The sequence below is a fragment of the Anabrus simplex genome, chromosome 5 (assembly GCF_040414725.1).
Source record: "Anabrus simplex isolate iqAnaSimp1 chromosome 5, ASM4041472v1, whole genome shotgun sequence".
Lineage (NCBI taxonomy): Eukaryota > Metazoa > Arthropoda > Insecta > Orthoptera > Tettigoniidae > Anabrus > Anabrus simplex.
The window spans coordinates 298587682-298603086 of NC_090269.1; the positions used below are offsets into that span (position 1 = coordinate 298587682).

Sequence of the window (15405 nt, forward strand, 5' to 3'; positions counted from 1 at the left end):
GTTTTAGGTCAGTTTGTATGTTCTTGTTGTTAGAATTGGAAAAATTAGGTGAATTCTTACGAGAGAGGAAGTTGTTAAGCTACTTTTTGATTTCGTATCTTAGTTCGTCCTGTGTGTCTGATGGTGTTTTAGAAATGGCCAGTTCCAATTCTGTTATCATTGTGATGATTGAGTTGGTTGTGTTCGAATCGGGCCAATTATGTTTTGGGCCCTTGGCTAAAATTATTTCTTCATTTGCATTTAAGGGAGTATGGGATAGATTGATTATGGGTGAATGGAATTGGGTACAGTCATTTGCTGGTCTATTATTGCGTTTAATTCGATGGTCCTGCGATTTGGATTTCTTTAGTTTTGCCAATTTATTTTCTAAAGTAAGTTGTTTTCTAGATAGGTCTAAAAATAATTTATCTTCAACTGATTGGAAAAAGATTGTCCAATGTGCCTTAGATAGCGTTTTAGTTGCCGCGAGGTGAGACTCGTGTAATTTATGGTTCAGAAATGATTTTTTCTTACACAAAAACTTGATTTCATCTTTCAACCAGATTTTGTTAGTCTCGGTTTGAGTTTTAGAAGTTTGTAATGAAATACGATGTTTCTTTTTGTTTTGTCTTAAGAAATTTGGTGTTAGATCGAACTGAACGCACTTCTTGAGAAAATTTATGTCTTTGTCCAATTTGGCTATTTTTAATTTAATGCCTAGATATTGAAAGGCTTTTCTTTTGGCTTGGTTAGCTTCATCATTTAAAGTAATAAACTTCATGGTTGGGTTCCGTATTGAGTTAAGACTTAACTTAAAATGAATACAAGAATTTGCTCCACCTTCTCAATACTTAAAATCATACAACGTTTAACAAAACATCACAATATGATAGTGTCAGGTACTAGTTTCGGTCCATATCCCGGACCATCATCAGCCAAGCTGAAATTGCAAGTAAACACAGCATTTGCTTAAGCTGCATAGAACAAGTCCAGCTTTCTCAATTCGTCAAGTCTATATTGGTCATATTGGACAATTCCCTCTGCGCCATCGTGGAACTTGCCCTCGGAACTTTCCAGAAAACTAAGACTTCACTTGAATTCAAATGTGCAACACGAGTCCAACCGTCAACCTAGACTTTGGCATCAAGAAATTTTAAACAACATCACAATTATATTATTCATTTGTTAATTTTAACATTCTGATCATATTTATTGTAACTTATGTATAAGGTTTTTATTTGTATGTCATTCCACTACCATCCTTCCTCATGTTCATCCATATTAATTTAGTTTATGTCTTTTACTTGCAATTTCGGCTTGGCTGATGATGGTCCGGGATATGGACCAAAATTAGTACCTGACACTATCATATTGTGATGTTTTGTTAAACGTTGTATGATTTTAAGTATTGAGAAGGTGGAGCAATAAATCTTGTATTCATTTGAAGTTAAGTCTTAACTCAATACGGAACCCAACCATGAAGTTTATTACTTTAAATGCCAACCCTTGCCGCGTCACAAAATATTCTAAGACACATTACTGCATGCAATTAACATTATTCACAGTTTAAACCTTTCAAATGCCACGAAAAAAATATTCCAAATTACATCCAACAAGACGCATTTACAGTATTCAAATAATGCACTGGCAAACGTAACCATTAAGTGCTTTATTCATTGGATTACTGTATTGTATGCATTTTATATGCCTTGTACTTGCACAGAAAGTACCCGTTACCCTTAAAACACCGTGGCTTATCAAACATTCCTATGACGAGGGGAGGGAGTAGCAAGTCTCTCACTTTCGTCTGCATTGCAACACAGTACGGTGACCTTATCTCCTTTAAAACCATAAGGCCGTTTGATCTCGGCATTAAAAAAAAAAAAAAAAATTAAAAAAAAATAGTCTCATTGGCATTGACAATATTGTTTGGTGCATACGAATTGATTATAATTATGGACCACGCTTTTTCGCCAACTGTCGGCATCGCCAGTGTTTGGGATTCTGTTTCTCTGCACACTGCCTGCTATGTGATAATGTGGCGTTCCTTAAAACGGTGAATAGTTCATAGTGAATAGCAACTATGAAACACACTGTAGACACACAGAAGTGTGTGAAAGTGCAGAAAGCTACCCCTGCACATTCCGGAAGGTGCGTTCTATCGTGACGTTGAGAAAATTTGAATTTAAATTACTCTATTACATGTAATAAATATCATTTTTGGTCCGTATTGATGATATTTGATTGAAATAATAACATTTATTTATTAGACCACCTGATCAATACAAAATCATCTTGGATGATTTACATAAATTTGTTAACTAATAGTGGTACATGTTTCACCTTCCCTGAAGGCATCATCAGCCATAGTCTTAACCTTAAATTAAAAATAAGCATCTAAATAACATGTAATAATGAAATGAATTTTAAAATCTTGAAGAGATTTGAAATAAAATAACATTAAAAATAACAATGATGGTTTAAAAATACAATGTGATGAAATATAATAGTGGAAGTATTAACAAAATTAACATTAGAAGACTGCTAAAATAAGTGCAATGGATAAAACAACAGATTGTTATACAACAAGTAGTAAGATTGCATAAAAATAAAGTTGATAGTCTGGCGGTTATAATTAGACGATGGCGAAAAATCGTATATAATCAAAGTAAAGAAGAGAGAATAAAAGTCAAAGTTAGTCGAGAGATCCGAAGTTAATCATGATCTTGAAGATAAAAGACGAAAGTCAGAGGCATATGGTGAAGTTGTAGAACACGTTGAGGATATGAAGTTGTAGAATAGAAGTTGAAGAACAGTTTCAAATAGGATCTCTATGGACCATCTCAAAATTTGAAGTAATGCTCAAATGTTGTAAATTGTGCGTTTGTAGATATTCTAGTTGAAAAAGCATACAATAGTGGAATCTGTAAAAGGAAGCAAGAAACGTAGAGTTAATTGTGTGAAAAGATATTTGAAAATATTGAAGTAGAATCGTGTGCACTTACCATTTGACGGTGACAAAGATAGCTTGTAACGTTATGAGTTAGAAGTATCAGTCAATACTGATCTGCATTTAGGGCAGTCGCCCAGGTGGCAGATTCCCTATCTGTTGCTTTCCTAGCCTTTTCCGAAATGATTTCAAAGAAATTGGAAATTTATTGAACATCTCCCTTGGTAAGTTATTCCAATCCCTAACTGCCCTCCCTATAAATGAATATTTGCCCCAGTTTGTCCTCTTGAATTCCAACTTTATCTTCATATTGTGATCTTTCCTACTTTTATAAACACCATTCAAACTTATTCGTCTACTAATGTCATTCCACGCCATCTCTCCGCTGACAGCTCGGAACATACCACTTAGTCGAGCAGCTCTTCTTCTTTCTCTCAGTTCTTCCCAACCCAAACATTGCAACATTTTTGTAACGCTACTCTTTTGTCGGAAATCACTCAGAACAAATCGAGCTGCTTTTCTTTGGATTTTTTCCAGTTCTTGAATCAGGTAATCCTGGTGAGGGTCCCATACACTGGAACCATACTCTAGTTGGGGTCTTACCAGAGACTTATATGCCCTCTCCTTTACATCCTTACTACAACCCCTAAACACCCTCATAACCATGTGCAGAGATCGGTACCCTTTATTTACAATCCCATTTATGTGATTACCCCAATGGAGATCTTTCCTTATATTAACACCTAGATACTTACAATGATCCCCAAAAGGAACTTTCACCCCATCAACGCAGTAATCAAAACTGAGAGGACTCTTCCTATTTGTGAAACTCACAACCTGACTTTTAACCCCGTTTATCAACATACCATTGCCTGCTGTCCATCTCACAACATTTTCGAGGTCACGTTGCAGTTGCTCACAATCGTGTAACTTATTTATCACTCTATAGAGAATAACATCATCCACAAAAAGCCTTACCTCCGATTCCACTCCTTTATTCATATCATTTATATATATAAGAAAACATAAAGGTCCGATAACACTGCCCTGAGGAACTCCCCTCTCAACTATTACAGGGTCAGACAAAACTTCACCTACTCTAACTCTCTGAGATCTATTTTCTAGAAATATAGCAACCCATTCAGTCACTCTTTTGTCTAGTCCAATTGCACTCATTTTTGCCAGTAGTCTCCCATGATCCACCCTATCAAATGCTTTAGACAGGTCAATCGCAATACAGTCCATTTGACCTCCAGAATCCAAGATATCTGCTATATCTTGCTGGAATCCTACAAGTTGAGCTTCAGTGGAATAATCTTTCCTAAAACCAAATTGCCTTCTATCGAACCAGTTATTAATTTCACAAACATGTCTAATATAATCAGAAAGAATGCCTTCCCAAAGCTTACATACAATGCATGTCAAACTTACTGGCCTGTAATTTTCAGCTTTATGTCTATCACCCTTTCCTTTATACACAGGGGCTACTATAGCAACTCTCCATTCATCTGGTATAGCTCCTCCGACCAAACAATAATCAAATAAGTACTTAAGATAAGGTACTATATCCAACCCATTGTCTTTAGTATATTCCCAGAAATCTGATCAATTCCAGCCGCTTTTCTAGTTTTCAACTTTTGTATCTTATTGTAAATGTCATTGTTATCATATGTAAATTTTATTACTTCTTTGGCCTTAGTCTCCTCCTCTATCTCGACATTATCCTTGAAATCAACAATCTTTACATACTGCTGACTGAATACTTCTGCCTTTTGAAGATCTTCACATACACACTCACCTTGTTCATTAATTATTCCTGGAATGTCCTTCTTGGAACCTGTTTCTGCCTTAAAATACCTATACATACCCTTCCATTTTTCACTAAAATTTGTATGACTGCCAATTATGCTTGCCATCATGTTATCCTTAGCTGCCTTCTTTGCTAGATTCAATTTTCTAGTAAGTTCCTTCAATTTCTCCTTACTTCCACAGCCATTTCTAACTCTATTTCTTTCCAGTCTGCACCTCCTTCTTAGTCTCTTTATTTCTCTATTATAATAAGGTGGGTCTTTACCATTCCTTACCATCCTTAAAGGTACAAACCTGTTTTCGCATTCCTCAACAATTTCTTTAAACCCATCCCAGAGTCTGTTTACATTTTTATTTATCGTTTTCCACCGATCATAGTTACTTTTTAGAAACTGCCCCATGCCTGTTTTATCAGCCATATGGTACTGCCTAACAGTCCTACTTTTAAGACCTTCCTTTCTATCACATTTATTTTTAATGGAACGCTAATTGATGTGAGGTTGAAGATTTTTAAGAATATGTTGGTGAGGGGAGTTGATTCTCGTAATAAAATAAGAATATGTTCATACAAGGGGCTTTTTTTTATCAATAGTGTCATTTAGGTTCTTATCTTTATTAAAATGTTGGTCGTGGAAAGTAAATAAGTTTTCATATTCTGTCATGAGTTTACTTTTATCGACTCTTTTTAGGATATGGAGGTCTTGTTCTATTGTGGTGAATTTATGCCCTGTGTCCCTCATGTGGTTGGCCATTGCAGAGAATTTGTTGTGTCTTTGGGCATTGTAATGCTCGGCGTATCTGGTGGAGAAGCTGCGGCCAGTTTGGCCAACGTAAGAAAAATTACATGTAGAGCATTTCAATCTGTATATTCCTGATCCAGAGTAACTATTGTCTGTGATGTTAATATCGTTGTGATTGAAGAATAAATTACGGTTAGTGTTTTTTGTTGTGTAGGCTATTTTTATTTCGTGCTTCATTAATGAATTGGTTATCGGATAAATGCTATGGTTAGTGAACGTGAATTTAGCGTATTTTGGTTTGACGGGTTTCAATGGAGTTAAATTTGTAGCTAGTTTCAGTTTGGTTTTATTAATGATTTTATCAATCATACTCGTGTTAAATCCATTGAATTTAGCTATTTCCTTAATGAATAGAAATTCTTTCTTTAAATTAATAGAGGACATAGGGATCTTTAATGCTCTATATATTAAACTATGATAAGTGGCTTTTTTATGTGAGTTGGGATGTAAAGAATCATTTTTTATGGTTGTTGGAGAAAAGGTGGGTTTTCTGTATATTTGGAAATCTAATTTGTTCAATGCTCGTGTGATTTTGATGTCTAAGAAGTTCAAAGAGTTCTTGAACTCATCTTCTTTAGTGAATTTAATATTATTATCTAAGTTGTTGAGAAATGATAGTATGTTATTGCTGTTGTTGATTTGTTTATCAATGATAGCTATGGTATCATCAATATAGCGATGCCAAAGATAGAGTCCGTTGATGTTATTAATAATCTTACTATGTTCGAGATTATCTATGTATATATCGGCTAGTATTCCAGATAACGGGTCTCCCATCGCTAGACCTTCTTGTTTGTAAATTTTCTTATTGAAGGTAAAATAGTTGTCTAAAACGAAATTAAGTAATTTTAACCATTCATCAATTTTGATTTTACTCAATGTGCTATGTTTCAACAGATTGTTTTTTATGATGTTAATAGTATTGTTGATAGGGATATTAGTATACATGTTGGTGATGTCAAAAGAACATAAAACGTTGTTTGGTTGTAGACTGAACTTATTTAGGGAATTACAAAGTTCGATCGAGTTCTTTATGGGGTTGGAGTTGTGAAATTTGAAGTGTTTTTTCAGGAATTTGTGTAAGAATTGAGAGTTTTTATAGGTAGGATTATTATTACTATTAATTATAGGCCGAATGGGGACATACTTTTTATGAATTTTGGGCAGTGATCTGACTGTAGGTAATTTTGGGTTCATTACAGTTAATTTCTGATAATCTTGATCATTTAAAATGAAGTTCGAATTTTTAAGAAGGTTCTTTAAGTTACACTGTATTTTGTTTGTTGGATCTTTGTTAATTAAGGTATAGGTATTGTCTGAAAAAAAGTTTCAGTTTTATTGATGTAATCTTGTTTGTTCATTATTACTATGGTGTTGCCCTTATCTGCTTTTGTAATTACTACGTTGTTGTTATGGATTTTGGATTTCAGGTTTAGAATTTGTTTCGATACGTTGTGGTTATTATTAGATGTTATCTCATTAATCAAAGTTGGGAGTTTCTTTTTTACTTCATAACATACGTCATTCTGTTTATCAATTGGGATTTGTTTATCGATATTAGTTTTGGTTTCAGCGATGGTAGTGATGATGTCTTCTGCTTTTTTGTGATTAGGCCAATTATGTTTGATGCCTTTATCTAATAGATTTAATTCTTGGTTAGAGAAGGTTGCATTAGATAGGTTGATTGTAGTGGGAATGTTAGTCAAATGGGAAGGGGACACTTTGTTGTTTGTATTTTGGTCAGGAGTTTTACATTTGTTTTCTTGAAGATAAAGTAATTTATGGTTTAGGGTTTTCTGTTACTTGTCTAATACGTAAGATAGTTTAAGGTCATTGTACCTTAAAAATGAGCTCCATTCAAGTGGGGGTAATTTCTGAGAGATGGTCAAATGAGTCCTATATAATTGTAAATTTAGTAGAGATTTCTTCTTGTATAATAGTTTAATTTCATTTTTCAACCATATGTTGTTTACTTTCTTCTGACTGGCATTAGATTTTGAATAGGGATGACCTTTTCTTTGTAAAGATTTGAGAAATTTAGGTACGAACTCTAATTTCAAGCAATCTTTAAGAAACTTGATATCTCTAGAAATCTTGACTATTTTAATTTTTAGGTTCAAGTACTTGTTAGGTCTTACTATTGCCTGGTTGGCATTGACATTACATATGATAAATATCATTTTTGGTCCGTATTGATGATATTTGATTGAAATAATAACATTAAGTTATTTATTAGACCACCTGATCAATACAAAATCGTCTTGGATGATTTACATAAATTTGTTAACTAATAGTGGTACATGTTTCACCTTCCCTGAAGGCATCATCAGCCATAGTCTTAACCTTAAAAATAAGCGTCTAAATAAAATGTCATAATGAAATGAATTTTAAAATCTTGAAGAGATTTGAAGTAAAATAACATTAAAAATAACAATGATGGTTTAAAAATACAATGTGATGAAATATAATAGTGGAAGTATTAACAAAATTAACATTAGAAGGCTGCTAAAATAAGTGCAATGGATAAAACAACAGATTGTTATACAACAAGTAGTAAGATTGCATAAAAATAAAGTTGATAGTCTGGCGGTTATAATTAGACGATGACGAAAAAACTTTGACTTTTATTCTCTTCTTTACTTTGATTATATACGATTTTTCACCACCGTCTAATTATAACCGTCAGACTATCAACTTTTTTTTATTTATGCAATCTTACTACTTGTTGTATAACAATCTGTTGTTTTATCCATTGCACTTATTTTTAGCAGCCTTCTAATGTTAATTTTGTTAATACTTCCACTATTATATCTCATCGCATTGTATTTTTAAACTATCATTGTTATTTTTAATGTCATTTTACTTCAAATCTCTTCAAGATTTTAAAATTCATTTCATTATTACATGTTATTTAGATGCTTATTTTTAATTTAAGGTTAAGACTATGGCTGATGATGCCTTCAGGGAAGGTGAAACATGTACCACTATTAGTTAACAAATTTATGTAAATCATCCAAGACGATTTTGTATTGATCAGGTGGTCTAATAAATAACTTAATGTCATTATTTCAATTTAAATTACTCTGCAAAAACTATTTTTTTAATGTAAAGGCAGATTTGAATTAAAAGTCTGAATTGTTTTCCATTTAAATATGACATATGGGGGCAGTTTTATTCCATCTGTAGTTACACAAAGCATAACTGTACACCCAACATCAAAAACTATGTGAACAAGGAGTGTGTTGCCAACCTTGATGCAAATAAAACCCGGACCTCAGTATCGTACCTCAATTTTTTTTTTTTTTTAATATATATTTGGGGATTATTCACATAAATACGGTATTCTTCTTGCCCTATATTAATACAGAATTTTTCATCTGTTAGTCGTAATATAATATTGTGTTTTCACAGGAACATACCCGGTTCGTGCAGGCTGTGCGTTATTCTCCCAATGGAAGCCATTTTGCATCAGCTGGTTTTGATGGCAAAGTATTTTTATATGATGGTGTTTCTGCTGACCTGATTGGAGAGATAGGCTCCCCTGCTCATAAAGGTGGTGTGTATGCTGTAAGTAAACGTGTACAAATCTGCTATTGGTTAAATGCAAATATATTACAACTCATGGATGCAGTTAGTGGAAAATAATGAGGTCATTTTGAAATATTACAAGTATTAAAAATATATAATGTAAAGTAAAACAGGAGAATAAGGTATATCAATTTACAGATGGCCATTGTGGAAACCTTCTGAATCCTAGTGGGTGGCATTAGTGGTTTAACAAGCTGAATGATGTTTATTTATAGGCTGATTCATGTACTTTGTGGCGTACTGAGGTGTATAGTGCCCCAGTTGTTGTTATCTATCATACCTGTGCTCCCATTATAGAAAATTTTCACTAAATAAGTGAGTTGAATTTTTGCCAGGACGACAGCCATTTTGATTTATATTGTTCAGCGTTGATTTATATGTCCTGTAGCTTTAGGTTTAAAGCTAAAGCTAAAGATAAACAAACGCCATCTAGGCAGTAATTCCAACAAATTACTAAGGTAGCCGCTTGTTATCATACAAGTGCTCTGTGTCCATTAATCATTCAATGTCTGAATTAGGCTATGTTCTCAACATTTTTGTTTCTCTCTTCTTGCCTTCTTTAACTCTCTTTAAATATCCTACTATGATACCTTCAATTCATTGTTTGCATTTACAGGACGAAGTATTTTTTCACATCACTACTTTGATATATTCTTCAGTTTCTTAGTAATAGTGTCTATAGGCCTTACAAATTATCATCATTGACAAATATAATCTGTAACTATATTATCGAGGTTATACATCCTATACCATGGCTACAAATGACACCAATAAGAGTACCACTGATAACAAAACACAAAGTCTTTTTTTGCGGGCAAATGTATAAAGGTCTTAAGATACATATAAGTAAATCACACCCGGAGCAATACAGAGCCTGCTTGTTGAATCCATCTATGACCACACCTAGCCAATCTAAGATTCTACGTTCAGATCCTATTCCTATTTCTAGTAAAAATGGTCAGTCAACGAAGTTGGAAATAACCTCTGATCAAAGAGAGCAAAAAAATTAAACCTTACCATGATGAACTGAGTAAATGGCTAGGTATTTTTCAGCATGAATTGAATGATGCTGAATTCAATGAACAAGTCACTAATTTTGTAAACTTCCTTGCCACAGCTACAGACTTACTGCCAGGTCCAAAGAGTCCAGTTACCAGATATTTCGAAGCTAATAAACATGGCACTTACAGAAATAACAACAGACGATATAAAACCTCCACTAACCCACAGAGATCCTCTAAGAATGATTGTGAAGATCGGAAGGCTAAATTTGAGTATGAACTAACTCAAATGAATATTTTTATCAAAAAAGGAAAGCAATTAGAAAAATTTTAAGTGACGAAAGAAGTAATAATTTGAAACAAGAGAAAGATGTTGTTGAAGGATATTTTAGAAACAGATTTGAAAGCCCTAATTACTGCATGAGACTCCTATATTGATTATACGAATGATACCTTAGATGATACAACTTCAGTATCTCAAGAGTTAATTTTCTCCATTATCAAGAGCATAACAATTGACACTAGCCCTGGTCCGGATAAGGTTTTATTGAAATCTGTTTATAATCTACTTGCTGCTAATATTTTAGCCCATATCATCAGAAGAATATTTGAAAGTGGATTCATTCCTGAGGTTCTCAAGGCAGCGAGAACTGTTCTTCTACTACATAAAGGCGGTGAAGAGAATGATCTGTCCAAATGGAGACCGATTAGTTTTTGCTCCATTATTCAGCGCATATTAAGTAAGACGTTAAAAATTAAATAATTGAAAAAGAGGTTCAACCTATTCAATACATAAAAGAAAGGAATGTAGTGATTATATTCTTATTTAATAGTGATTAGAAATGGGACCGGTTTCGACCCTAGTCCAGGTCATCGTCAGCCGTTTAAAACATAAAAAACAAGAAAAACAATGCATATGAAAAAGAATAAGTGAACTCTGGATCGGTAAAAGATGAAATATAAATTGATGATGGGGGTAGAAATTGTGAGTCACTTAAAATAAAACAGTACGTAATATTATGAAAGGCAGTACGGCACACGCAATGATAAGTAAAGTCTCTCAATGTTTATGAATAGTGGAGAACAGTCAAATGGGTCAGTTTTTACACTCTGTCAGGTACAAAGTCACAACACTATCGAACAACATATGAAGATCCATAAATATTTTGAAGTCGCAGACGAATATATTTATAGAAGCAAACTGCCAGCTCTCGGTGATCAGCGCGGCACATCCAAGGTCATGCGCTGTGGTCTCGAACCCCAAAGTAGAATGGAGAATACCCTGAAGGTCCAGTATTTGCCTCGGTTGCGGAAAGTTAAGTACGTATATATAGAAATATACAACGCAATTCAGTATAATTGAATGAATAATTGTGCTCCTGCTGAGTTCTTGGAAAACAGTTGACTTGAAAAAACAATTGTAAAGAGAAAAAAATGCAGTAAAAAGCGCAATATCGGAAAACAAATGAAAACATATATGCACAGTGCGCTATTTTTTAAATTGAAAAAATTGTAGGTTATGATTGAACTAGTCGAAGTTGGCGCAAGACAAGTGTTAAAATTTGAATGAGGAGAACCGAAATGAAGGTAGTGGTTTTTTTTTTAAATTTTTTTTTTTAAAGGTAGAATAAATTAATACCGGTAGAGGAAGAGTGATAGTGAAATAAGAGAAGAATAAAGGAAATTTAAGATAAATGGTGTTGAAGAAGGATAAGATAGGGAAATGAAAGAGGGGTAGTTTAGGGTGGGTTAGGAGGGTGGGTTATTGGAGGTAGAAAATGTGGGTGGGAACTTTGTAAGGCATGGAAAATAGAATTGGGGTTTTGGAATTTGGAATTTTTGAGAAGAAGAATTAGAAAGTCGAAAAGGATGTTGGGTTTTTCAGAAATGTCGTTTAAATTGAAATTAGGGTTGAAGTACTGGTCAAGGTGGATAAAGCAATTTTCAGTTATGTTTAAGAGGGGGCCTTTGTTAATGATCTTAAGTATTTTCATGTCATTTTCAATACTGGTGAAACTATGCTTTGAGTCTTGTATGTGCTGTCCTATGGCAGAGAATCTGTTGTATTTAATGGCGTTGACATGTTCAGAGTACCTGATATTGAAGTTGCGGCCAGTTTGTCCGACGTAGGAGGAATTACAGTTGTTGCATTTGAATCTGTATACACCAGATTTAGAAAAAGCATTAGATTTATTTAGAGATTTAGAGTTGTGTAAGATATCAAGATTTCTATTGTTACTTCTAAAAGAAATTTTCATGTTATGTTTTAAAAAAATATTAGTTATTTTATAAGCATCCTGAGTGAAAGTGAAGGTGGAAAAAGCAGTTGGTTTTATTGTGTCTTTAGATAAAGTGGTTTTTGGACGGTGTTTGAATTTGTTGACGATGCGGTTTATGAAGGAGTTGTTAAAGCCATTGAATTTAGCGATGTTGCGGATGGTGTTTAATTCGTTATTTAAATCTTTTTTGGACATAGGGGTGTTAAAGGCACGAAAAATTAAGCTGTTATAAGTAGCACGTTTATGAGCTTGAGGGTGCGAAGAATCTTGTCGTATTGTGGTTGCTGTTTGGGTTGGTTTTCTGAAAATTTTGTAAGATAAAGAAGAAGGATGTCTAGTGATAGTTAGGTCTAGAAAATTAAGAGTTTGGTTGTGTTCTGATTCGAGGGTGAATTTAATGTTAGTCTAAGTTGTTGAGATGAAGAAGTGTAGAGGCTGCGTTGGTTGTTTCTTCATTTAAGATTACTAATGTGTCGTCGACATATCTGGCCCAAAAGAGGATGTTGGAGAAATTATTGTTATTAATTTTTGTGTTTTCTAAGAAGTCGAGGTAAATTTCAGCAAGAATGCCAGAGGCTGGTTAGCCCATAGCCAAGCCATCTTGTTGATAAATGGTGTTGTCAAAGGTAAAATAATTATTGTTGAGAACTAATTTTAAAATAGACATGAAGTCTTGAATTTCAAGTTTACTTAGGTTACTGAATTTGTTTAGGTTGTTGTTTATAATGGGGAATAATTTTGAAATTGGAATACTAGGGTACATGTTTACAATGTCAAAAGAATGGAGAGAGAAATTTGGTTGGATTTCAAAATTCTTTAATTTGTTGATTAGATCAGAAGTGTTTTTGATAGATTTGTTGGATAAAAATCGATAATTTTTTAGTAAAAATGCTTGGATGAATTTAGAAGTGTTGTATAGGGGACTGCGTCTGTAATTGATAATAGGACGGGTGGGAATGTTAGTTTTGTGAATTTTAGGGAGGGCTTTGGCAGTGGGTAGTCCTGGGTTCATGTTTATTAATTTAGTTTTTTCTTGATCTGTGAGGAGAAAGGAAGCGTTTTTTAAAAGTAAGATCCTTGATAAAATTATAAGGGAATACATCCCTTTGAACCAGTTCCAAAGAGGTTTTGTCATGACCCCTGGCTCTTTCATTAACGTAAATATTGTTGATGGCATTTTATGAACAGCTATAATGAAAAAGATTTCGGGCTGCGTAGTATTCCTCGACATCAACAAAGCGTTTGATAGTATTGGACACAATCACTTAAAGGCGACAATAGAGAACTCTATACTACCCAGATCCATTAAGAAGTTACTAGTCACCATTCTCAGAGAATACACAACACAAGTTCAAACTGCTCGTGGTCATACAGATAAGATAAACATCAAATGTGGAGTGATGCAAGGAGATCCCATTTCACCTTTCTTATTTAACTGGGGTATAAACCACATCCTTGAACTCACAGACATCAAAGTATCAGAAAGGTATGGTTTTCAATTGAGTCCTAACACTGTACCTTTAACATCCCTATGCTTTGTCGACAATCTGGTGATCATAGCCAAAGACCAAGCAGCAGCAGCTTCAATCTTAGTCACTTCTGTCATAAATCTGCTTCAAGAAATAGGTTTGCATATAAATGCAAACAAATCAAATGCCATTATTATAAAAAATGGTAAACTTCATTCTGATGATATCGTGACGGTCTCTGGAAACATTACAATTATAAATGATAGTGAAGAAATAAAATATTTAGGGGCAACTTTCAGACAGACTTTAGTCTTCAGTGAAAATCAGGTACTTGAAAAATTGAAAGCTAACTTAGATCAGATTACCAGGACTCGCTTACTCCAACCGCATCAATAAATTGTAATAAATCAGTTTATTGGCCCTACACTAATATACCCCTTCCAGACTGTTTTGGTTGAGAAAATTCCCAAATCAAGTCAGTTAAAAGCCGACAACATAATCAGAAGCTCACTTAAAGAAATTGTACAACTTCCGAGTGACACGCCAACAAGTGTGATCTATTCGAGCCACAAATATAAAGGGTTAGCATTAATGCGCGCTACTTGGGAAGCGTACCTTCAACAGCTGAACATCAATCTCAAGCTAGAAGCTGTGAATGATTCGCATGTAAACGCTGTTAGAAAGTTCACAGCAATAAAAACTTCCTGTCTATCTGAACTTCAACTCAATGAAGAGACATCAACTAAATCTGTTAGACAACTGCGCGATATACTTAGAATACCAATATAATGCATTTGGGCTTTTGCGTGCTGCATCAGACAGCGTACTGTCGGCCAAGGACGTATTGGCACGCAAGCTGTTTTGGCATTGATTCCAGCCACAGAACGGATACCAGGCATGTACTGTAAACTATCGCACACATAATGTGATGTACTGTAACATACCCTGGATGTATAACGTTATTGTATGACTGGCGAACACACAACGGGGAAAGCAGATTATTCGGGCATAATTCATTTTCTTTTCTAGAAGGAGCTCTTCCGGTGTCCTGTATTATGTTTATTTCTCAATTCATACAGTGGTATGTACTGTAAACTCAAACCAGTGACAATTATAGCTTTCGTTATGTTCATTTGAAGTCAAAGTAATTATTTTATTCCCTTTAAAAATCATACCTCCCTGTCCTGTTATGAGTTTGCCTGTCATACACACTTTGCAAACCCATCACATGTGTACGATATGCTTACAATCTTGGTATTCATTCTGTGGCTGGAATCACTCCCAAGAACCTGCTTGCGCGTCAATATGTCCTTGCCCGACATCACGCTGTCTGATGCAGCATGCAAAACAGCACATTCTGTTCTTATTGATATCTCAAAAACTAACTGTCCGATTTTGAAAATACTTATATATTTGAACCTATACGCAGTTGAACTTTTAGACCAGCTGTATGAATTTGTGCAATTCTATTTAAAAATATGGAGTATCAATATCTCGGTTATTAATCAGCCCATGAGAATGCGTAGCAAC

The 15405-nt window shown here is 34.2% G+C and overlaps 1 protein-coding gene across 1 annotated transcript in view; it reads left to right on the forward strand.

Moving 5' to 3' along the window:
• flr (actin-interacting protein 1 flr) overlaps window positions 1-15405 on the forward strand; it is a 306602-nt gene that overhangs the window by 105542 nt on the left and 185655 nt on the right. Inside the window, exon 6 of the mRNA XM_067147455.2 lies at window positions 8950-9105. Coding sequence (XP_067003556.1) covers window positions 8950-9105 — 156 coding nt within the window. The remainder of the gene's footprint in view (window positions 1-8949; window positions 9106-15405) is intronic.